Below are 25,453 nucleotides of genomic sequence, written 5' to 3'. Positions count from 1 at the left end.
AATAATATCGCTGATGTTCCTGCCCTGTGATATTGACCATATGCTCAAGAACAAGCTGGCTTTGTGTTAATGAACTGTGAACTCCTTATTAGCCACGACAGGAAGTCTGCTCCTTGGATGAGCTGAGGAGGGAAAAGTACTGGTAGTAAGAGAGACTATAAGTGTGTGAAAACTTAGTTGTTCAGTAGAGTTGAAAGAGTACTTGGCAATGTATTTAGCTATTCTGCAGCTCAACAGAAGCTCCATTTTTCCTGGGTCAAGCTCTTCTTTTATTTAGAAAAATAAAGAATGAAGAAACTGGCATCAGAATATGCCCACTGCAAACTCAAGATGTGAGCATACCATAATTTATATTTTTTAGATAATGGTTCAAACTCACACTGCAGCTTTTGCTACTAGTCTAGATTCTGTAAGCTACTCTTAATCTAAGCTCTCAAATCACACAGGCCATCAGGCAAAAAGGGAGAACAAGAAGCAGTGGCAAGTTTTATAAACTATCGTACTAGATGTTAGTTGGGAGAACATGATATACAATCAAGGCAGAAAGCATGTGAAGGATAAGCTTTTTTTTTTTTTTTTTTTTTTTTGCCACAAGAGTTTATTGTTATGGAGAAGCATCTTTACCAAATTCTGAGAAACACGGTGTGGATAGGCATGTAAGTGGATGAAACAAAACGAGTATTGAATCTCAGCTCTGCCATTAATTTTCTGAGTAAATCTAGGATATTATTGGTTATTTCTCTGCTTTACTTTTTTTTTTTAATAACTTTTATTAAGCTTCAAGTGAACGTTTACAAATCCAATCAGTCTGTCACATATAAGTTTACATACATCTCACTCCCTACTCCCACTTGCTCTCCCCCTCTTGAGTCAGCCCTTTCAGTCTCTCCTTTCTTGACAATTTTGCCGGCTTCCCTCTCTCTCTATCCTCCCATCCCCCCTCCAGACAAGAGTTGCCAACACAATCTCAAGTGTCCACCTGATATAATTAGCTCACTCTTCATCAGCGTCTCTCTCCCACCCGCTGACCAGTCCCTTTCATTTCTGATGAGTTGTCTTCGGGGATGGTTCCTGTCCTGTGTCAACTGAAGGTCTGGGGAGCATGGCCGCCAGGATTCCTCCAGTCTCAGTCAGACCATTAAGTTTGGTCTTTTTATGAGAATTTGGGGTCTGCATCCCACTGATCTCCAGCTCCCTCAGGGGTCCTCTGCTGTGCTCCCTGTCAGGGCAGTCATCGATTGTGACCGGGCACCAACTAGTTCTTCTGGTCTCAGGATGATGTAGGTCTCTGGTTCATGTGGCCCTTTCTGTCTCTTGGGCTCTTAGTTGTCATGTGACCTTGGTGTTCTTCATTTTCCTTTGCTCCAGGTGGGTTGAGACCAATTGATGCATCTTAGATGGCCGCTTGTTAGCATTTAAGACCCCAGACGCCACATTTCAAAGTGGGATGCAGAATGTTTTCATAATAGAATTATTTTGCCAATTGACTTAGAAGTCCCCGCAAACCATGTTCCCCAGACCCCCGCGCTTGCTCCGCTGACCTCTGAAGCATTCATTTTATCCCGGAAACTTCTTTGCTTTTGGTCCAGTCCAATTGAGCTGACCTTCCATGTATTGAGTGTTGTCTTTGCCTTCATCTAAAGCAGTTCTTGTCTACTGATTAATCAATAAAAAACCCTCTCCCACCCTCCCTCCCTCTCCCCCTCGTAACCACAAAAGTATGTGTTCTTCTCAGGTTTACTATTTCTCAAGATCTTATAATAGTGGTCTTATACAATATTTGTCCTTTTGCCTCTGACTCATTTCGCTCAGCATAATGCCTTCCAGGTTCCTCCATGTTATGAAATGTTTCAGAGATTCGTCACTGTTCTTTATCGATGCGTAGTATTCCATTGTGTGAATATACCACAATTTATTTACCCATTCATCCGTTGATGGACACCTTGGTTGCTTCCAACTTTTTGCTATTGTAAACAGAGCTGCAATAAACATGGGTGTGCATATATCTGTTTGTGTGAAGGCTCTTGTATCTCTAGGGTATATTCCTAGGAGTGGGATTTCTGGGTTGTATGGTAGTTCTATTTCTAACTGTTTAAGATAACGCCAGATAGATTTCCAAAGTGGTTGTACCATTTTACATTCCCACCAGCAGTGTATGAGAGTTCCAATCTCTCCGCAGCCTCTCCAACATTTATTATTTTGTGTTTTTTGGATTAATGCCAGTCTAGTTGGTGTGAGATGGAATCTCATCGTAGTTTTAATTTGCATTTCTCTAATGGCTAATGATCGAGAGCATTTTCTCATGTATCTGTTGGCTGCCTGAATATCTTCTTTAGTGAAATGTGTGGTCATATCCTTTGCCCACTTCTTGATTGGGTTGTTTGTCTTTTTGTGGTTGAGTTTTGACAGAATCATGTAGATTTTAGAGATAAGGCGCTGGTCGGAGATGTCATAGCTGAAAATTCTTTCCCAGTCTGTAGGTGGTCTTTTTACTCTTTTGGAGAAGTCTTTAGATGAGCATAGGTGTTTGATTTTTAGGAGCTCCCAGTTATCGGGTTTCTCTTCATCATTTTTGGTAATGTTTTGTATTCTGTTTATACCTTGTATTAGGGCTCCTAGGGTTGTCCCGATTTTTTCTTCCATGATCTTTATCATTTTAGTCTTTATGTTTAGGTCTTTGATCCACTTGGAGTTAGTTTTTGTGCATGGTGTGAGGTATGGGTCCTGTTTCATTCTTTTGCAAATGGATATCCAGTTATGCCAGCACCATTTGTTAAAAAGGCTATCTTTTCCCCAGTTAATTGACACTGGTCCTTTGTCAAATATCAGCTGCTCATACGTGGATGGATCTATGTCTGGGTTCTCAATTCTGTTCCATTGGTCTATGTGTCTGTTGTTGTACCAATACCAGGCTGTTTTGACTACTGTGGCTGTATAATAGGTTCTGAAGTCGGGTAAGGTGAGGCCTCCCACTTTCTTCTTCTTTTTCAGTAGTGCTTTGCTTATCCGGGGCTTCTTTCCCTTCCATATGAAATTGGTGATTTGTTTCTCTATCCCCTTAAAATATGACATTGGAATTTGGATCGGAAGTGCATTAAATGTATAGATGGCTTTTGGTAGAACAGACATTTTTACTATGTTAAGTCTTCCTATCCATGAGCAGGGTATGTTTTTCCACTTAAGTATGTCCTTTTGAATTTCTTGTAGTAGAGCTTTGTAGTTTTCTTTGTATAGGTCTTTTACATCCTTGGTAAGATTTATTCCTAAGTATCTTATCTTCTTGGGGGCTACTGTGAATGGTATTGATTTGGTTATTTCCTCTTCGGTGTTCTTTTTGTTGATGTAGAGGAATCCAAGTGATTTTTGTATGTTTATTTTATAACCTGAGACTCTGCCAAACTCTTCTATTAGTTTCAGTAGTTTTCTGGAGGATTCCTTAGGGTTTTCTGTGTATATAATCATGTCATCTGCAAATAGTGATAACTTTACTTCTTCCTTGCCAATCCGGATACCTTTTATTTCTTTGTCTAGCCTAATTGCCCTGGCTAGGACTTCCAACACGATGTTGAATAAGAGCGGTGATAAAGGGCATCCTTGTCTGGTTCCCGTTCTCAAGGGAAATGCTTTCAGGTTCTCTCCATTTAGAGTGATATTGGCTGTTGGCTTTGCATAGATGCCCTTTATTATGTTGAGGAATTTTCCTTCAATTCCTATTTTGGTAAGAGTTTTTATCATAAATGGGTGTTGGACTTTGTCAAATGCCTTTTCTGCATCAATTGATAAGATCATGTGGTTTTTGTCTTTTGTTTTATTTATGTGATGGATTACATTAATGGTTTTTCTGATATTAAACCAGCCTTGCATACCTGGTATAAATCCCACTTGATCAGGGTGAATTATTTTTTTGATGTGTTGTTGGATTCTATTGGCTAGAATTTTGTTGAGGATTTTTGCATCTATGTTCATGAGGGATATAGGTCTATAATTTTCTTTTTTTGTAATGTCTTGACCAGGTTTTGGTATCAGGGAGATGGTGGCTTCATAGAATGAGTTGGGTAGTATTCCGTCATTTTCTATGCTTTGGAATACCTTTAGTAGTAGTGGTGTTAACTCTTCTCTGAAAGTTTGGTAGAACTCTGCAGTGAAGCCGTCCGGGCCAGGGCTTTTTTTTGTTGGGAGTTTTTTGATTACCGTTTCAATCTCTTTTTTTGTTATGGGTCTATTTAGTTGTTCTACTTCTGAATGTGTTAGTTTAGGTAGGTAGTGTTTTTCCAGGAATTCATCCATTTCTTCTAGGTTTGTAAAATTTGTTAGAGTACAATTTTTCATAATAATCTGAAATGATTCTTTTAATTTCATTTGGTTCTGTTGTGATGTGGTCCTTCTCGTTTCTTATTCGGGTTATTTGTTTCCTTTCCTGTATTTCTTTAGTCAGTCTAGCCAATGGTTTATCAATTTTGTTAATTTTTTCAAAGAACCAGCTTTTGGCTTTGTTAATTCTTTCAATTGTTTTTCTGTTCTCTAATTCATTTAGTTCAGCTCTAATTTTTATTATTTGTTTTCTTCGGGTGCCTGATGGATTCTTTTGTTGCTCAGTTTCTATTTGTTCAAGTTGTAGGGACAGTTCTCTGATTTTGGCTCTTTCTTCTTTTTGTATGTGTGCATTTATTGATATAAATTGGCCTCTGAGCACTGCTTTTGCTGTGTCCCAGAGGTTTTGAGAGGAAGTATTTTCATTCTCATTGCTTTCTATGAATTTCCTTATTCCCTCCTTAATGTCTTCTATAACCCAGTCTTTTTTCAGAAGGGTGTTGTTCATTTTCCAAGTATTTGATTTCTTTTCCCTAGTTTTTCTGTTATTGATCTCTAGTTTTATTGCCTTGTGGTCTGAGAAGATGCTTTGTAATATTTCGATGTTTTGGACTCTGCAAAGGTTTGTTTTATGACCTAATATGTGGTCTATTCTAGAGAATGTTCCATGTGCACTAGAAAAAAAAGTATATTTTGCAGCAGTTGGGTGGAGAGTTCTGTATAAGTCAATGAGGTCAAGTTGGTTGATTGTTGTAATTAGTTCTTCCGTGTCTCTATTGAGCTTCTTACTGGATGTCCTGTCCTTCTCCGAAAGTGGTGTGTTGAAGTCTCCTACTATAATTGTGGAGGTATCTATCTCGCTTTTCAATTCTGTTAAAATTTGATTTATGTATCTTGCAGCCCTGTCATTGGGTGCATAAATATTTAATATGGTTATGTCTTCCTGATCAATTGTCCCTTTTATCATTATATAGTGTCCTTCTTTATCCTTTGTGGTGGATTTAAGTCTAAAGTCTATTTTGTCAGAAATTAATATTGCTACTCCTCTTCTTTTTTGCTTATTGTTTGCTTGATATACTTTTTTCCATCCTTTGAGTTTTAGTTTGTTTGTGTCTCTAAGTCTAAGGTGTGTCTCTTGTAGGCAGCATATAGATGGATCGTGTTTCTTTATCCAGTCTGTGACTCTCTGTCTCTTTATTGGTGCATTTAGTCCATTTACATTCAGGGTAATTGTAGATAAATAAGTTTTTAGTGCTGTCATTTTGATGCCTTTTTATGTGTGTTGTTGACAATTTCATTTTTCCACATACTTTTTTGTGCTGAGGCGTTTTTCTTAGTAAATTGTGAGATCCTCATTTTCATAGTGCTTGACTTTATGTTAGTTGAGTCGTTACGTTTTTCTTGGTTTTTATCTTGAGTTATACAGTTGTTATACCTTTTTGTGGTTACCTTATTGTTTACCCCTATTTTTCTAAGTAAAAACCTAACTTGTATTGTTCTATATCGCCTTGTATCACTCTCCATATGGCAGTTCAATGCCTCCTGTATTTAGTCCCTCTTTTTGATTATTGTGATCTTTTACCTATTGACTTCCATGATTCCCTGTCATGTGTATTTTTTTTTTTAATTAATCTTAATTTGTTTTTGTGATTTCCCTATTTGAGTTGATATCAGGACGTTCTGTTTTGTGACCTTGTGTTGTGCTGATATCTGATATTATTGGTTCTCTGACCAAACAATATCCTTTAGTATTTCTTGTAGCTTTGGTTTGGTTTTTGCAAATTCTCTAAACTTGTGTTTGTCTGTAAATATCTTAATTTCGCCTTCATATTTCAGAGAGAGTTTTGCTGGATATATGATCCTTGGCTGGCAGTTTTTCTCCTTCAGTGTTCTGTATATGTCGTCCCATTCCCTTCTTGCCTGCATGGTTTCTGCTGAGTAGTCAGAACATATTCTTACTGATTCTCCGTTGAAGGAAACCTTTCTTTTCTCCCTGGCTGCTTTTAAAATTTTCTGTTTATCTTTGGTTTTGGTGAGTTTGATGATAATATGTCTTGGTGTTTTTCTTTTTGTATCAATCTTAAATGGGGTTCGATGAGCATCTTGGATAGATATCCTTTCGTCTTTCATGATGTCAGGGAAGTTTTGTGTCAGGAGTTCTTCAACTATTTTCTCTGTGTTTTCTGTCCCCCCTCCCTGTTCTGGGACTCCAATCACCCGCAGGTTATCCTTCTTGATAGAGTCCCACATAATTCTTAGGGTTTCTTCATTTTTTTAAATTCTTTTATCTGATTTTTTTTCAGCTATGTTGGTGTCGATTCCCTGGTCCTCCAGATGTCCCAGTCTGCATTCTAATTGCTCGAGTCTGCTCCTCTGACTTCCTAGTGCGTTGTCTAATTCTGTTATTTTATTGTTAATCTTTTGGATTTCTACATGTTGTCTCTCTATGGATTCTTGCAACTTATTAATTTTTCCACTGTGTTCTTGAATAATCTTTTTGAGTTCTTCAACAGTTTTATCAGTGTGTTCCTTGGCTTTTTCTGCAGTTATCCTAATTTCATTTGTGATATCATTAAGCATTCTGTAAATTAGTTTTTTATATTCTGTATCTGATAATTCCAAGATTGTATCTTCATTTGGGAAAGATTTTGATTCTTTTGTTTGGGGGGTTGGAGAAGCTGTCATGGTCTGCTTCTTTAAGTGGTTTGATATGGATTGTTGTCTCCGAGCCATCACTGGGAAACTAGTTTTTCCAGAAAATCCGCTGCGTGCAGTCCAAATCCCTGCGGGACGGTTCCCCAGCTCGGATGCTGCTCTTTCTGCTCCAAGACCAGTCACTGCCTCCCAGGGACTTCTCCTACCGGCTGCGTCCCACGCCGCCCGTGGAACCGGCTGGTCCCCCTCCCGGGGTTAGTTCAGGAGGGTGGAGCCGCTCTCTGTGCTTGTGCCGTACCTGACTGGTACGCTGGCTCCAGGCTCTGGAAACAATCGCTGCTTCCCCGTATTAGTTCGTTCTCCGTCTCTAAATCTGTGTTTGTTGTTCAGGGTTCGTAGATTGTTATGTATGTGTTCAATTCACTTGTTTTTCCGTGTCTTTGTTGTAAGAGGGATCCGAGGTAGCGTCTGCCTAGTCCGCCATCTTGGCTCCGCCCTCTGCTTTACTTTTATCTTTAGCATAATAATACTAATGTCTTACCTAACCCAGGAACACCGCATCTTGAATGGAACATGATGTAAGTAAGCCTTTTGTTGGCTGTTGCCTGCCTGGGAAGCTCCATCCCCTGCTCTGCCCCATTCAGGTCTCTTCTCCAATAGCCTTTTCCTAAAAGAAGTCCCCCCATCACTCTGTCTAAAAAGCTCCTCTCCACCCAGGTCCACGTCAGTCTTTACTCTCTTGCCTTGCTATATTGTTATTTTTGTACCTGACATTATATTATGAATCTATTTCTTTGCTTGTTTGTTGTCAGTCTGCCCTAGAATGTAAGTTCCTCATTATAGGAGTTTGCTCTCTACTGCTCTGTACTTTATTCCTTGAACGTTGAATAGTTAGTCTTCAATGTGCTCAATATCCACACGTTGAATGAATAAATAATTGAATTTCATTGTCTACAAAGAACTACTTTAAAGCTATGTAAAATAAAATCTTTATTTCACAGACTATTCATCTGACATTTGTCACAATGTTAAACAGTGTTTGATTTATTTCAGTATTTTTAAACAGAAAGTCATAATCTTCTCCTTGTCAAAATCTCAACCAAAAACCACCAGTTAAACTGTTCCACTCCAGCCCTTTAGGACTCTAAATCTCAGTGGCCTCTTAGTTAACTCTCTGATACCTTTAACTCATACTAATACCTTTAACTCATCCTTTATCATCATTGTTCTATTTCTGGTAGTTCCCCATTATCTTGCCTAAATTAATCTTGAATTTTAAATATGTTCATGTTAAATGGGAAAAATTTACTTATAGTTTTAGGAATTAAATTAATTTGGGATTGAGTTTAAAAATTCAGTAGCCTGAAATCAGTCACTAGCATGTTCTTTCTAAAGACATCTTTTCTCAATGTGGTCTTGTGAATTATCTAAAATAAATATAAAAATCCATTGGTTGCTCACTAGTAAATTCCAATCATCTGTATTACACAGAGAAAATGCAAGGAGTGTACAAAAGGACTCTAGGTAAATCAAAAAAAAAAAAAAAAACCTTACCCCAAAGTTTTTGGGTACTTCACAAAGATGAAGTGATTAAATGCCAGTGTCCCAAAGATAGCACTCACAGGCTTGCTTTAAAGGATACTTTGCTGGAAGTTTCCTAGAAATGCCAAATGAAACTTGGACTCTATGTGTACAGAGACTTTTTGAAAAATGGGGATTAAACACCTTGATAAGAAAAGTGTTTCATGCAGATAACTGGAGTACACAGCTGCCAAAGAAAGCAACAGCCATTGAGAATACAGGCTACACAGAAAGCTCAAGTCGAAAGTGACCCCAGGTCCAAGAAGCTAATTAACACCATGCCTGCAATTAATAAACGGACAGTCAGCGTTCTTTAGATCACAGAGCATGAACTTTGAGTAGCAACTGAGAGTTAAGCCCAAAATAAGGAACTAATAAACTCCCCTGCAGAGTATCTGAAAAAAAGGATTTTCTAAAACACAGAAGATCAGCTGAATTCTGTGACTTTGCCCTTGTGTCACACCAAGACATTCTGTAAGACTGTCAATAACCTTTACCCCCATCTCTTTTTCCATACCATGCTGTCATTTATCAATGGTGTTTTAAGCCTGACTGTACTCCTGTGTGCAATAGAAAAGCTCTAGAGTTAAATTTCAGTTTCAAGAAATAGAAACAACTTACTGTTCCGACAAGGAGAGTACTCAGCATACGCGCTGAAATTCTGAATTGCTACATAGCAAGTGCCAACCGGATCCTTTTCTGGTGTCGGCTTAAGAGTTCTCCAGTGATATAAAGGGGCACAGGCCTATTAAACATAAAACATAAAAGACAGTTTTATATATATATATATATATATAAAAAATACACGCATATATATGTGTATATACACACACATAGTTTTTTATTGTGGTAAAATACAGCTAACATAAGGTTTGCCATTTTAACCATTATTTCAGTGACATTAAGTACATTCGCCGTGTTGCGCAGCCATCACCACTATCCATCGCCACAGTTTCTCATCACCATCACCCCAAACAGAAACTCAGTACCCCATAAGCAATAACTCCCCACTCCTGTTCCCTCTCAGCCCTGGTAACCACTCATAAGCTTGCCTCGATGCATTTGCCTCTTCTAGATACATCATATAAGGGGGGGTGTCATACACTATTTGACTTATTTCACTCAGCATGTTTTTAAGGTTCATAGCATGTATTAGAACTTCATATCCCTTTACGGCTGAATAATATTCCATTATGTGTATACCACATTTTGTTTACCCATTCATCTGTTGATGAACTCTTGGGCTTTTCCTACTTTTAGTTATGGTGAATAAAGCTACGATGAACTTTGGTGCACAAGGATCTGTTTGAGTCCCTGCTTTCAAGCCTTTGGGGTATATACCTAGGAATGGAATCACTGGGTCATATGTTTAACTTTTTGAGTAGCTGCCAAACTGTTTTCCACAGTGACTACATCATTTTATACTCCCACCAGCAATATACAAGGGTTCCAGTCTCTCCACTTCCTCACTAACACTTGTTATTTTTCATTATTTTGAGACTAGCCATCATAGTGGTTGGGTTTTTTTTTTGGTTTAGTGCAAGTAAAGCAGGGCTGCAAACTGGTTCCTTCTGGTTTGAACTCCTGCTGAGACTTTGCCTCTCTAACAAGTACCCAGGAAGTTATACATAAGAATCACCCGGGATCGTCTTAAAATGTAGATTCTGACTCAGTATATCTGGGGTGGGAATGCAAATTCTCACAGGAAACTTGTTAGAAATGCAAATTCTCAGCCAGGGTTCGAACTGGAATTCGAATTCCAGTTCGAATCCCCGAAGAAAAGGCTCGAAGCCTTTTTAATATTTAAAAGTTGCGTGTGCAGCAAGTGAAGGTGATCGCAGTGAAGAATTTGTTGCTAGTAGGGGTTGGTTCAGTCATTTCAACATGAGGGGAAACTTACCTAACGTTAGAGGGCAAGTACAAGTCGTCTGTAAGTCAGACATTCATAAACTGGGGATTTACCGTATGATTAAAAAACCAAAAGCCAGTTGCTGTTGAGTCAATTCGGACTCATAGCGACCCTACAGGACAGAGTAGAACTGCCCCATATGGTTTCCAAGGAGCTCCTGGTGGATTTGAACTGCTGACCTTTTGGTTGGCAGCTGTAGCTCTTAACCGCTATGCCACCAGGGATTCCACTGTATGATTAATGCATGTAAATTTATGGCAAATTATGTTAAATTATTAGACGAATTGGCTTCCAGCATGCTAATGAGTACCCTGGTAGTCAGAGTTAATGAAACTTCCAAGGGCGATTTTTAATGCACTGTTAATGCACTGTAAAATCAGAGTAAATTCAACAAATGCAAAGGAATGAGTTTTTCCTCATAGGATTTTAAATTAAATAAAAGTGACCAGGCAAAAGAAAATACTTCCTAAAAGCAAAGAATGCCTACTTTCTTTTTCAAAAGTTGAGCCTCCACAAAAACAAATATCACTTTAACAGTGCAATATCTTAAAATGAGGAGAAGTTCCATTCTTTGTCTAATCTTTGCTTTGATTAAGGAAAAACAAAAAACCTTTTAAATCAAAGGATGCAGACAAGTTTATAAGCCTCTGTTTTGTGGACTCCCTGAATTTATCACTGAAGGTGTATCTTACGGCTTTTTAAACAATGACTTTCATTTGGACATGCTACCCCCTAAACACAGAGTTCTTGACTTTATTTTTTATGTAATAGTTTTTATTCATAGCACAGCTGAAGGTAAAAAACAGCATCTATGCATGTCTTAGCAATTTTATAAGAGATGATCAGAGAGTCATTAAAAGAGCCTCAGACACTGGCTGTGAGGAAACTAATGACATTGAACCACTCTGCTTGTTATATACAAATTTATTGAGATAAATTCCAAGTACCTTAGACAACCTTTTTTGAAAGAGTTGAGCTAATCTAAGTTATTCCATAAATGCCTTCTTAATTCTCAGCAGTCAAAAAACCAAAGGGCTAGGAATGAAATGTGTGTGTACACATTCCCAGCTACCATGTAAACCAAAATAACCAAACCCATTGTGGTCAAGCCAATTCTGACTCATAGTGACCCTATAGGACAGAGTAGAGCTACCCCATAAGAGTATCAAGGAGCAGCAATAGGATTTGAACTGCTGACCTTTTGATTAGCAATCAGGCTCTTAACCACGGTGCCACGGGGGCTCCAAGCTAATGCACACACACACACACACACACACACACACACACACAAAACCCAAGAAACTCGAGCTAACATTAAAAAAAAAAAAAACCAAACCCAGCGCCGTCAAGTTGATTCCGACTCATAGAGACCCTACAGGACAGAGTGGAACTGACCCATAGGGTTTCCAAGGAGCAGCTGGTGGATCTGAACTGTTGACTCTTTGGTTAGCAGCCATAGCACTTAACCACTATGCCACCAGGGTTTCCAGCTAATGTATTAAAAAAAAAACATATAGTGTGGTATAAATAATGTTACATAGTATACAGACACTTGCTGGCACACCAAAATCTCTCTTTCAGAATATGTTTAAATACCTACACATTTAACATAGTGGTTTGCATTCAAATTTTGCTCAATAAATATCTGTTGAATTAAATATAATTAATTAAGTTTAATGTATGCCCTGTAGATAGGATTTGAAAGATAATTTTATTATACCACATTTTTACTATACCAAATTATTGTTACTTGTATGTCTTTGCATTTATGATATGTGATTTTTCATATCAGAAACTTATTTGATGCCTCATTCAATCCTTCCAACTTTCCTCTAGAGCATTATTCCTCTGCTTTATAATGTTATTTTAGGAATCTATTGTGGTGAAAAGAGAGAACTGTTTCTGAATTATTTTGCCTAATATCAGCAATCTGAGCAACAAAAATTAACTTAAACAACAGTAAGAAAAAAATGATGCTTCCTTGAAATGCTCCCGTTACTTCTTCAGAAGCCTACATCCTAGCATGAGCATGATACCTGAAAGGATGAACCTGAAACCCTCCTCAGGAAAATGGAATAATGCCAATTTTGCTAGGAATGAGAGAGGCAATACATAGGCTCTTTTTTTGACTTCTGTTAGATCAAATGCTCTGTATATTTTACCTTATTTAGTCAAACACTAAATGAGGACAGATCCCAATTTTAAAGCTCTTTCATAATTTCAAATGTGTCCTTCATTATCTAGGCTAATATATAACTACTTTCAGGAAAGATAACTCTCATTCTCAAGTAAATCATTCTTGTACAGTGTAAGCTCCTTGGTTTTGCCTTCTGAGACATGGAACAGTCAGTCTCCCTGTGTATTGCAAAGTCTTGGCCAATATCTGAAAACTCTCATCTAGGTTCCCTTATCTTGGGGCCTTCTTAGTGGACTGACAAGTGATCTGTTTTATTAAACTAAGATTTTAATATGAAAACAGGTATCCATTTGGGCAGTGAAAGCATTTGCCCCAATAGCTCCATACTTTGCTGAACGGCTTCACCTTCCTTCTTAACAAAGGCCATTTTATGAAAATTCTTTCCAGTAGTTGCCTACTGTCAGCCTAGAAAATTTATCCCTTTTATATCTGTTCTGTTTCACACTGATGTAGTAATAATTATAAGACCTGTCTTTGACATAAACCAAATATGTACACACATGATACATGGGCATTCGAAACGATACTTCGTAGGCAGCATTTTGCTGCTCTAATGGTTATGTCACAGAGAGTTGAATTTAATTCTTTGTTATGCTAAGTTTCAGCACTCAAAGAAGCAAATTTAACTTGAAAGAAACTTTACATTATCCTATTTCCTATTATATAACTTAGGAAATGCCAGTATGTCAAATACTAACCATTTTTTATTGAGAGCACGGTGTATGATTTTATGTTCCATGGTTTTGAGGGTTCCTACAAATACTAAGTGGGCAACAATTACATGTTACAGATAAATATTCGAAACTTTAAAAAATCAATATAGCACTCAAAAAGAATTTTTAACCCCAGTTATTAGATGGCATTAGCTTCAATGGTAATTCACACAAGTCATACAACACTAAAGAATTACAAAAAGTTTTCACTAAGTTTGGAATCTGAAAACTATATTAATGCAAATCCACGACTATAGGGAGTATATTGTAAATGGTGGATTTGTAACTAAAGAGGGCTATCTATATTTTATATATTACCTGTTTTATGTCAAATTCTCTTTAGAGGGTTAACCACAAGGCCAAATAAAGCAAAGCATTTCCTTTATATATTTATTGTTATTAAATCATAATTCAAACAGCTTTAAACAAATTCCAAAATCCAAAGTTATTTCCTTATTGTTTAAGGAAATTAAAACTAACGGAATAAAAAAGCTTCTAAACTAAAAAAGAAAAGAAAGCTTCCAGGTCAGTTTAATACAATAATTTATTTCTCAACAACTTAGACACGTCTCCTTGCTCAGAACAGTAAGAGAACAGAATTAAAAGCTGGGAGATATCCATTTGGGAGTGAGACTGTTACTTAGAAAGTATTAATGAACTCAGAGATTCATGCATTAAGTTAAAAAAAAAAAAACCTCTCCTTTAGTTCTGAAAAGGATCAATGATGCTACAGTAGATTAACTTTTTGAGAATTCTAATGGTGAAGTGGTTAAGTACTTGGCCGCTAAATGAAAGGTCAGCGGTTCAAACCCACCAGCTGCTCCGTGGGAGAAAGATGCTTAGTCTGCTTCAGTAAAGATTACAGCCTTGGAAACCTATGGGGCAGTTCTACTCTGTCCTTTGGGATCGCTGTGAGTTGGAATGCAATTGACGGCAACGGTTTTGGTTTGGGTTTGGAACGTTAGTAGTCCTATTTCTCTGGTCAAATTTCAATCGGTCCCTTAAATCAATCTTAAGCAATAAAATATTTACCTTGTTAGGATATATCTTTTATTTTTCTTTCTTAAATGTTTTTCAAATGTTTGAAAATATCAAACACGTTTTATTTCTGAGAGCTTTAAACAGATTCTTTGATTTTAAGCACTAAATTTCTCTTTTAAAATGCCAGTAAGCTTATCTTTGAAAGTCTGACGTGCTCTTACATGTAAGGGTTTTTCGTAAATGAGTTTTGGAACATTCCAGTGCACACGGAATTCTGAAGCCACACCACACACACAGTCCATACTCACCACAACGTTCCCGCGGTGAGCTCTCACTGCTGCTCCGAACCACTGGTTCGATTTGAACTCTATAGGTTCTTTGGTTCCGTTAACTCTGATCTTTCTGTTGTCTAACAAGAAGGATATGAATTGTTACTAATTTGTAAAATGTGGAAATCCATTAAAATAGATAATAAAGAATTCGTACAAGCTGATGCTAAAACGTATATGAAAATGCAAAGGGTAAAAAATTGCAGAGACTCTTGAAGAAAAACAAGGTGACCAGGCTTGGTCTATTAGCTATTTTAAGACTTATTATAAAACTATTGTAATTAAGACAGTGAGGTAACTGTGCAAGGAATGACAACTAGGCCAATGGAATAAAATAGAGAGCCTAGAAGCAGACTTTTGCATTCATGGACCCTTGACAAAATAAAAATGGTATTGATGAGCAAAATACTAAAAATAAGAAGAAGAATGTGTACATTAGAAGTCATCTGAACACTACTTTCATTCCCAGTTGGATTTCCTTTTGTTAAGTCTATGCTATAGGATGACTTACATTAGAAAAATGTCAATCAAATAAAAAAACCTATTTGAACATGACATTTCATACTTAACTTAAAAGAAGAATTTTTTTCCTACATTTTACATCTCCAGAGATGAATTGTACTGTAAACTTAATATTGGACTACAATGATCTTGAATCTACACTTCAGCCATCGATTTGTATCACTGCTCGAAAGAAATGCGGATCTTCCCTGGTCTGGGAAGCAACATGCGTTCTCAGCATGCATTAACCAGGATAAAGATCTTGGTTTTTAAGTGAGTTACGTGTGTCTACGCAGCCGTAGAAGATAAGTCCTTAACACAGTTTTATATACGTTCTGCAGATGTCAGTATGAGGGGGCCATCTGGGTAGAAACTCAACCCACTTATAACACACTTCAGGTTTTAATAAAAAGCAGATATCTTTTCTTTCACTCTCAATTCCCCAGTCAACTTATTTCCCACATGGTTCTAGTCACACCATTCTAACTGGAGCTTAACTGATAATAGCTAATGAATTTCTAAAGACATTTGTACCATGGCATCTTATTTGTATGTGTTTCCCTTGGTATGTGTTTTATTTTTCTTCCTTGACTCTATAATTAATGCATTAAAAAATGAACTTTTTTAATTCCTATTAAGTGAAGCCAAAACATACATGTAATTAAAGTTTCAGTTGAGTTTACTTATGATTACAGACTGTTTTAAGAACAAATTGTATATACTCAATTTTAACCTAAAATTTGCATTTTGACATGTTAGTAGAAAATCACTAATTTCCCTTTTAAAAATTTTATCCTTTTGATGTTTCTGGGCTTTTTCTTTTTTAAATAAAAAACAAGTTCTGGAAATCCTCACCCAAAGCACACACAACTGCCAAAGAATTGAAGCAGCTTACAGTTTACAGGATACATTTAAAATATAAACATTTCTCTGTGTGTCTAGGCAGCCTGAAAGATCATAGAACTCAGAGTCAAGGCATCTTGTCACCATTAACTGTGTGACCTTGGGCAATTCATTTAATCTTTCGGGGTTTTAATTTCTTCATCTGTAAAATGAGGCTGAGGATACCTTTTCCCTGGGTAGTCAGAAAGTCATAAAGATCACATGAGGTGAATGAACACAAAAGTGCTTTATAAGTCGTGAAGTCGTATACTACAGAAGTTGTATAGTAATACAACCGAAGGCCCATAACGTTTCAAACTTCTCCTAATTAGAAACCTGGAAGCTCAACCTAAGTTCAAGAATTGGGAAGGACCTCACACAAGTGCAATATATTATTATTAGGGATTTGTGGCACTCAGGATTGAAATTAGTGACACCTCACAAGACTGCCCACGTGTCTTTGATTAAGCACAGGGAGAAAGTACTCCAGTGGATCTGAAATTCCTAAACTATTATAAAGCCATGAAGAAAAGAGCAGTACCTCAACAGTTCAAACATAAAGGAGATTCCCAAAATGACTTAAGGAAGGCAGGCCACTGTGAGGAAGGAAATGAACTACAGGGAAAGACAGAAGCCAGCTCCAAGCTTAGCTTGGTTTTGCTAAAGAAGATGATGCGATTCTATCTTTGCAATTCCTGAGGTCTATTTTCTAATACTATAAATTTGAATTGTGTTATAAGTGGATGAAAAGTGTGAACCATGGGTTATTCTTCAGCAACAAATTTCTTCTGGACCAAGAGTACAAATGAATGGACTTCATTAATTCTATGCCTAGTCTAAGGATTATAATGGAGGAAAATCTCACAGGTCTCTATTTACTGAGTAGTCTTTGGGTAGTAGAAATGGTTAATGCATTTGGCGGCTAACCAGAAGGTTGGAGGTTTGAGTTCACCCACAGGTGCCTCAGAAAAAAGGCCTGGAGATAACTTCCAAAAAGATAAACTAATTATAAGGCAGAGGTGGCATTTGATCTTGGGTACAAAAACAACAAACCTATGTAGGTGCTGCACATATATTAATATAGACAATAGAGCACACCAAAGACACAGCCATGGAAACGTCTTAGTCGTAACCGAACACCTCACAGGACAAATGTTTCTAGACTCGAAGGTGAAGGACCATAGACTCAGGGGACATCTATATCAACTGGCACAACACAGTTCATAAAGACAATGTTCTGCATCCTACTTTGATGAGTAGCACCTGGGGTCTTAAAAACTTGCGAGCAGCCATCTAATACACAATTATTGGTCTCTTCCCGTCCAGAGCAAAGGAGAATGAAGAAAACCAAAGGCTCAAGGGAGCAATTAGTCCAGAGAACTAGCGGGCCACATGAACCACAGCCTGCATGACCCCGAGACCAGAAGAACTAGATGGTGCCCAGCTACCACTACCTATCGCTCTGACCGAGATTACAACAGAGGATCCCAAAAAGAGCAGGAGAAAAATGTAGAACAAAAAGAGAAAAAAAAATGAAATTCATAAAAAAGACCAGACTTACCGGTCTGACAGAGACTAGAGGAACCCCCAAGACTATGGTCCTAAGAGCTGAAGCCATTCCCGGAGACCATCTTTCAGCCAATTAATAGATGGCCCATCATATAAATCAAAAAACTCAAACAGAACATGTTCCTTAGAACAGTCAATGATATGAGATCAAAAGGGCAACATTTGTCTAGAAGCAAAGATGAGAAGGCAGGGAGGAGTAGAATATCTGGACCGAAGGAAATGGGGAACCCAGGGCACAAATGGGGAGAGTGACGATACACTGTGGGGAATACAACCAATGTTGTGGAACACTTCATGTACAAATACTGAACGGGAAACTAATTTGCTCTGAAAACTTTAACCTGAAGCACAATAAAAATTAAAAAAAAAAAAAAGAACCCAACTAACCTAAAGGTTGGCAGTTGAAGCCTACCCAGTGGTGTCATGAAAGGCTTGGTGATCTTCTTCTGTAAAGATTACCATCAAGAAACCCTATGGAGCAGTTCTACTCTGTAACACATGGAGTCACTGTGAGTAGGAATTGACTTAGCAATGAGTTTTTTTTTTTTTTTTTGATGTAGCATAATCTTTTGTATGTTCTTTGTAACTAAAAAAAGTATGTAAATATATTAAAATTCTTTTTAACGTCTATACATAATGCTTGGTAGTGGGTCAGGAAAAAAGCAGACCCTCAATGAGATGGACTGACACAGTGGCTGCAACAATGGTTTCAAACATAGCAATGACTGTAAAGATGGCACGGGACCAGGCAGTGTTTAGTTCTTTTGTACACAGGGTAGTTATGAGTCTGAGCTGACTTGATGGCACCTGATGAATGACCACATACATTATTGTATCCCAGTAAATAACCATACTATATTTTATTTATCAATTACCTTACATTTGAATATTTAGATTTTTTTTTTTTTTTTTCAGTTTTTCCAGTACCACAAACATGTGCCTTGAGAATCCTTACATCCATCTCCATCTGCTTATATACAAGAGTTTCTCTCTGGCACCAGACTAGAAATGACATTGCTGGGTCATAGACAAAGATCATATCCATTTTATCAGATTTACCAGAAACTGCTCTCTGAATTAGATTTACAATTTCCATGCCCACTAGCTGAACAGTAGACGATGACCATCAGCTCTTGTCATTGTAGGACTTGGAAGTTTTTGCTAGTCTGGATGACCGTGAAATAATACCTCATTTTGTTATTTGCATTTCCCAGATGATTACTAACGCTGATCATCTTTTCACGCTTATGAACCTTTCACTTTTTCATCTGTGAATTGCTAGCTCATATCCTTTGCTCATTTCTCATTTGGTTATTAATTTCATTGCTTAGTAAGAATTCTTCATGTATTTTGGGTATTGGCTCTTTTTCCCACACATATGTTGCAAGTACCCTCTCCCAATTTTTGCTGGTCTTTTAAATTTGATTACGGGAAATTTTTTTCCCCACCTGGAATTTAGTCTGGTATATGATGTGGCATAAACATCTTAATTCTCTTTAATATGAAAAGCTAGTTGTCACAATACCACTATTACTGAATAGTCCACCTTTTCCTCACTGATTTGTAATTCCACCCCGCAAGAGTAGCTTCTGACTCGGCCTAAAGGCCACAACGTGATCTGGCCCTGCCACCCTCCAACCTCAACTCTTCCTAGTTTCCCATGTTTCTGAAGCTGCAGACGCAGTGACTGCTGTCCCTGGAAGATGCCCAGCTTTCTCCGTATCACCATTGCATTTGCTGTTGCCACAGATTTCCAGTTAACTGCCTCCTCATTATTCAGGTTTCAGCTCAAATTCCACTTCCTCACAGACACTTGCCCTGAGCAACTAGTTCATACTACCCCTTATCATCCACTCTCCCCTTACCCTCCATTTTCTTCATAGCACTCACCACCATCTAGAATTATCTTTATCTGTTAGTTTGTGTGTTTATGGACTGTCTATTCCCCTTGAGAACTTATTTACGTAAGTTCCATGAGCAGAGGGTCCACCTCTGCATTTCCCAGTTCTAGAACAGTGCTTGGCACATAGCATGCCCTCAATAAATGTTTGTTGAATGAATGACCATCCTCTCATATATTCATTTAGAAATTTTCCTAGGATACCCTGTTCAGTATGAATCTACTTTTGTTTAGGAGTCAAATGCAGTGTGTCTGGGTGTGTGTGTGTGAGACTGTGTGTGTATGTGTACAGACACTTAAACTGTTAATGATGGTTACTGTGAAAGAAAGGATGTTACACATTATAGTAAACCCAAATCCAGTGCCGTCAAGTCGATTCCAACTCACAGCAACCCTATAGGACAGAGTAGAACTGCCCCATGGAGTTTCCAAGGAGCCCCTGGCAGATTGGAACTGCTGACCCTTTGATTAGCAGCTGTAGCACTTAACCGCTATGCCACCAGGGTTTCCACACATTACAGTAGCCTTATATATTTTGATTTAGTATACTTTTGTATTGTGTGGGTTTTCTACAGTGGGCATGACTACATCCATAATCTAAGGAAAGAACAAAAAACCTAAAAATAAAATAAAACCATTTTGAAGGCCCATCTAAGCTATTTAGATAGGTAGTCACAATAAAATTGATTTGGTCAGGGGAAATAGGAGAGGGATGAATAGGTCAAATACAGGACATTTTAAGGGCAGGGAGATCATTCTGTGTGATAGTGTAATGGTGGCTACATGACACACATTTGTCAAAACCCATAGGGCAGTATAATACAAAGAGTAAACCCTAATGTAAACTACGAGCATTTGTTACAATTGATGAAACAAAATGTATCAATTTTGGTTCATCAATTGTAACAAATGTACCACACAAATGCAAGATGTTAATAACAGAAGAAACAGTGTACAGCAGAGAGAGGGGATATACGGGAACTCTCTGTACTTTTTGAAAAGTTTTTCAGCAAAACTAGAACTGCTAAAAAAAAGTGCATTTAAAAAAATTATTTGATCAGTCCAATATTTCTAGATTTTGAAGAACTCTCCCATAAATTGACAACTTTGGTTTCGGGACCATCTGGGTACAAATTCCAGGGGGTGACAAGCATACCAACTTTTGGTTCCTTTTTTTTCATGGGCCATGTACATTTCAGAACAGGCGTGAGGGCACGTAGAATATGGTGTGCATGTGGGCTACCCGCAGATTTTTCTAATCTTTTGGTTTAGTAACATGGGAGGTATTACAAGAAGTGAAGACAGGTCACTGTGGAAGAGAGAAGAGCAGAGCCGGAAATGCCACAGGTGTGATCAGACATTTTGGCAGACTGGGTGCTGTTTGAAAACTTTTAATAAAACCCTTGACCTAGAACTGAAAAACTGAGTTTTCCTATGCCCTTCAGTCATCACTTCAAGTATATCCCTTTTGAGATTTTCTTAAAGCTGTTACAGGAGCTGTCCAGACTTTTTTCAATCTGGAAAAGGGCAAAAGAAATCTTTAAAAGCATGTTTATAACCTTCACCATTGTCAAATTTGTGCTGTAAAAAGTTTCATTTAGATTAAAACTGTGTATCTGAAAACAGGGAATACTCACATGTAAAATGCAAAATAAAATACTTGTGGCCAGAAAACTCCTTATCTCAAAGAAATAAGGCCAAGAAAAGAACCTGGATCTATTTTTATGCCATAGAAAATTAAATATCCAAATGTATCATTTCCAATACCCCAAAACCACTTCTAAAAACCATTAAAGAATACCTCTGCAGACTTCATCTTATTGCAAATTTTCAAGCTTTTTAGGAAAACGCTATACTAACTCATTTTCTTTATAATGTTCTAGAAATGTGTTTTTCTGATTAAATGAATACTCGGTAGGACTGAGATTTCTGATTTATATTGTATATGCATGCTGTTGTTTTTAGGTGCTGTCAAGTTGATTTTCGACTCATAGTGACCCCATGTGACAGACTACAACTGTCCCATAGGGTTTTCTAGGCTGTAATCTTTACGGGAGCAGATCACTAAGTCTTTCCTCCACGGAAGCACTGAACGGGGTTGAACTGCCAACCTTTTGGCTAGCAGCCAAGCACTTAACCGTTGTGCCTCTAGGGCTACTTATATGCATACCATGTACAAATATCTGGACACACACATGTACATACACACTAGATATTTTTCCCGTATTCACCTAATAGGTCAAATCTAAATACCCTGCCCAGGGCAACTGGCACCCCTGACCCAACAGGCTTGTCGCCAGGTATGGTGTTTCCTTTGCATTCAGGGTAACTTTCTTTCTATTCCCTACCGAGCCTCACTCCAAAGCCTTCATGCATGACACTTCTCTTGTGAAATTCCTTTCCTCCTGTTGTCAACTAGTCCAAATCACTTCCTTAAAACCTGTTTTAAAATGTAGGGCCAAGAACTCTCCTTCTTTTCTCCCCAAATTGAAATTCTTTCAGAGTATTTTTTCAATAATACCAAAGAACATAAAGTAGCAAATACCGTATAAAGAAGATAAGGGCTGTTAGCATCCTACTCCCTGAAGACAGTCAGCGTTAAGTCTGATAAACCCCTCCAGGGTTCCAGAATTCAAGAGGCTTCTGGCTTGTTTCTCTAGATCCTTTTTCTGGAAATCATGAAACTTTTAAGTTGCTGTTGTTTTTATTAGGTGCCATCAAGTTGATTCCGACTGGCAGAGACCCCATGTGACAAAGTAGAACTGTCCCTTAGGGTTTTCTAGACTGTAATCTTTATGGGGAGCCCTAGTGGCCCAGCAGTTAAGAGTTCAGCTGCTAACTGAAAAGTTGGCAGTTCAAATCCACCAGCCACTCCATGGAAACCCTGGGGGGCAATTCTACTCTATCTTACAGGGTTGCTATGACTCGGAATTGACTTGACAGCAACAGGTTTGGGTTTGTTTTTTTTTTTTTAAATCTTTATGGGGGCAGATCATCAGGTCTTTTTCCCATGGAGCCACTGGGTGGGTTCAAACCTCCAACCTCTCAGTTAGTGGCTGAGCACTTAACTGTTGGGCCACCAGGGCTTCTTTTAAGTTATTTGCTCATATAATGATTCAAATGCTTGATTTCATACATAACCAAATATTAAGGAAGCTAAGTATATGCTTTTAGGAGTCCCTGGGTGGTACAAATGGTTAAGCACTCAACTACTAGTTGAAAGGTGGACAGTTTGAACCCACCCAGAGGCATCTCAGAAGGCAGGCCTGGTGATCTGCTTCCTGATGGTTATAGTCATGAAAACCCATGAAAGCACAGTTCTCTGCATAAATGGAGTCACCATGAATGGGAACTGACTTGATAGCAACTAACAACAACAACCATGCTTTGAGAGACTTAATAATAACGTCCATCAATATGGATTTGGGATAGCAATAGGAAAGGCTATACTGCAATCATTCCTGTCATAGTTTTTCTGATCTGGATGGGAATATCATTTTCTGCTGTAATTATTTCCCTGCCTATGCTGTCTTCCCTAGAATTGAGATCAGGTTTCCAACTTCCTATTTTTAATAACTAAAAAAAATTTTTTTTTTTATACTGCCTAGCCAGTGTTCTTCAGACATTTGTTTAGTAATAAATATGAATGAGTTTTCTGATGCCAAATAACATCATTTGAAATACCTTGAATTACCCATCGCCACAGTTGTTTTTCATATGTAACTGGACTAATGTCTTATGTCAGGTTTGTTCTGGAAATATATAGGGACTTTTGTGGGTATGATGCAAATGATTTTTTTTTCAGGTGTTGTGTTCACTTATATGATGCAGCTAGAGGAGTGAATGTTAAGAAATTAGAGAATTAGCTCTCCATAGGAAATGCTAAGCCATTTGTGACAGCTACTATTCTGTCCCACAGAAAACAGATCAAATTAAAAAAAAAGTCCCCTACTATGACATAAAGGAGCTCTGATAGTACAATGGTTAGACACTAGGTTGCTAACCAAAGGTCCAGGATTTTGAACCCACCTAGCAGCTCCATGGAAGAAAGAGCTGGCATTCTGCTTCTTCCTAAAGATTACAGCCAAGAAAACCCTATGGGGCTGCTCTACTCTGTTGCATGGGGTTGCTATGAGTCAGAAATGACTCAACGGCACATGACAACACTATGACACAAAAACTGTAGAAGCAGAGCTGGTTCCAGTTGGATTGTATTGACCAAGAAGTCAACTCTGACCTCATATTCTAGACCTAACTTCATATCATCCATACTGGCTGGAACAGTTTTCTCTCTTACCACCTCTCCCTCCACCACTGAGACAGTTGCACATACATGCACATACACAATGCTCTTTCGCTCTCACCTCTAGTGATGCCGCCTCTGAAAAGCCTCCTCAGATATACACTGCCCCTCTTTAGGGTCTTTTGCATGCCTAAAACATTCTTGGCTTTCTGTGCTACAGCACCTATCACTGGATTAGACTTGCCAGGTACTAATCTTCCTCTTTCTGGACCTGAATATTGTGAGGTTAAGGAGCATGTCTATTTTGCTCACTATTTTGTACCTAGTAAAACGGGAGCCTACTAACCAAGACAGAAGCCTGGAACGTATCCTTGTCCACCATCTCTACAGCACTCCCAAATTCAATTCAGTAATCAGTTCCTGCCGATCCTTCCTTTTAAATCTCTCTCAAGTCCATCTAGTTCTTCCCATCCCTTTTGCCACTTCTCCAGTTATGAACAACATTTCCTTTGGCTTCTGTTACCACCACAGACTCCTGATGGGTCTCCCTTCTTCCAGGCTTGCACCCTCAAATTTATTCTCTATCCTGAAGTCAGAGCTCGTGCTAAAACGCAAAAAAAAAAAAAAAAAAAAAGCTTAAAACCAGGTTTATAAAACCCTATAGGGGCTGGCTGAGACTTACCTTGCCAGCATCATCTCTTGCCATTCCCAACCACAGGGATTTTCTTCCAGCCCCTTGAATTTTTCACACTTTCTCTCATCTCTAGGTTTTCTCATACTTGGAGTAATTACCTGGGAGCAAATATCTTCGTCTTAGATGAAGCTGGAGAAATGGAGAACTCTCAATGTGGCATGTATGTCACCATCTGATTGTCAAGAGTACAGCATGCTTCTGTTTAGTGCCCAGTAATTGATTTGCTTCAAGAAGTAATGAAAAGCTCTCAGCATGGGAATACCGGGAAGCAGACTAACTGACATAAATCTCTTCAATATGACCTCAAAGCAACGGTTTTAAATACAGGATATGATTCAGTTTCAGGAAAAAAGCTGTATAAACCTGCCTCTCAATAGCTTGAAAATGTATTCACACCACCTCCTGTTGTATGGTTTTATTTTCATCCAGATTTCATTCTTTTTGCCAGAAGGTGTTGTGGTACAAAAGGTCCCAACAATTCATCTAATAAAACAGTACGTATTTGTGGTAGAGAATGGCGATTGGCTGGAACAGGTTGAGGACCAATTGTACGTAGGTCTCAGGTATCTTTGTATCTGTTGACAGAAACATCTCCATTTCTTTGTCATGTCTCTAACGTAAGTGTGGGGTTAGGACTGTAGCCCCAAAGAACTATATGCTATTTTGGTATATCCTCAAAATATGTACTATGTTATTGTTATTAGAAATGGAAAAATAAAGTGTTATATATTAAAATAAGTTGGCACCGCCAACTTCCTTGGCATGCTATGGTCTACCAAACGTGAGAAGCAATGAATGTCAAGTTTTAAGTTGTAAGAGACAGTGCACAATTTGCCATGTCCCCTTTCCTGCTAGGGTGACCTTGGAAGCATGTGGCAACAAGAAGCCTCCCTGAGCCTGGGTCCCTGAGTGACCTTAATGAGCAGAGTTTCCCCACTAACTCACGTATTGTGTGAGTTGGACATATAGTGAGAGCAAGAAATGAACC

General features: G+C 38.1%; 1 protein-coding gene across 2 annotated transcripts in view; it reads right to left on the bottom strand.

Moving 5' to 3' along the window:
• Positions 1–25,453, bottom strand: part of ITGA8 (integrin subunit alpha 8) — a 227,043-nt gene that overhangs the window by 189,175 nt on the left and 12,415 nt on the right. For both annotated transcript variants that reach the window (XM_049881925.1, XM_049881924.1), the window contains exons 3-4: positions 14,656–14,756; positions 9,169–9,292 (exon numbers count right to left, since the gene is read on the bottom strand). In XM_049881925.1, coding sequence (XP_049737882.1) covers positions 9,169–9,292; positions 14,656–14,756 — 225 coding nt within the window. The remainder of the gene's footprint in view (positions 1–9,168; positions 9,293–14,655; positions 14,757–25,453) is intronic.

Source organism: Elephas maximus, chromosome 4, assembly GCF_024166365.1.
Source record: "Elephas maximus indicus isolate mEleMax1 chromosome 4, mEleMax1 primary haplotype, whole genome shotgun sequence".
Taxonomy (NCBI): Eukaryota; Metazoa; Chordata; class Mammalia; order Proboscidea; family Elephantidae; genus Elephas; species Elephas maximus.
The sequence above is the reverse complement of the archived record's forward strand: the minus strand, read 5'-3'. Positions and strand labels throughout refer to the sequence as shown.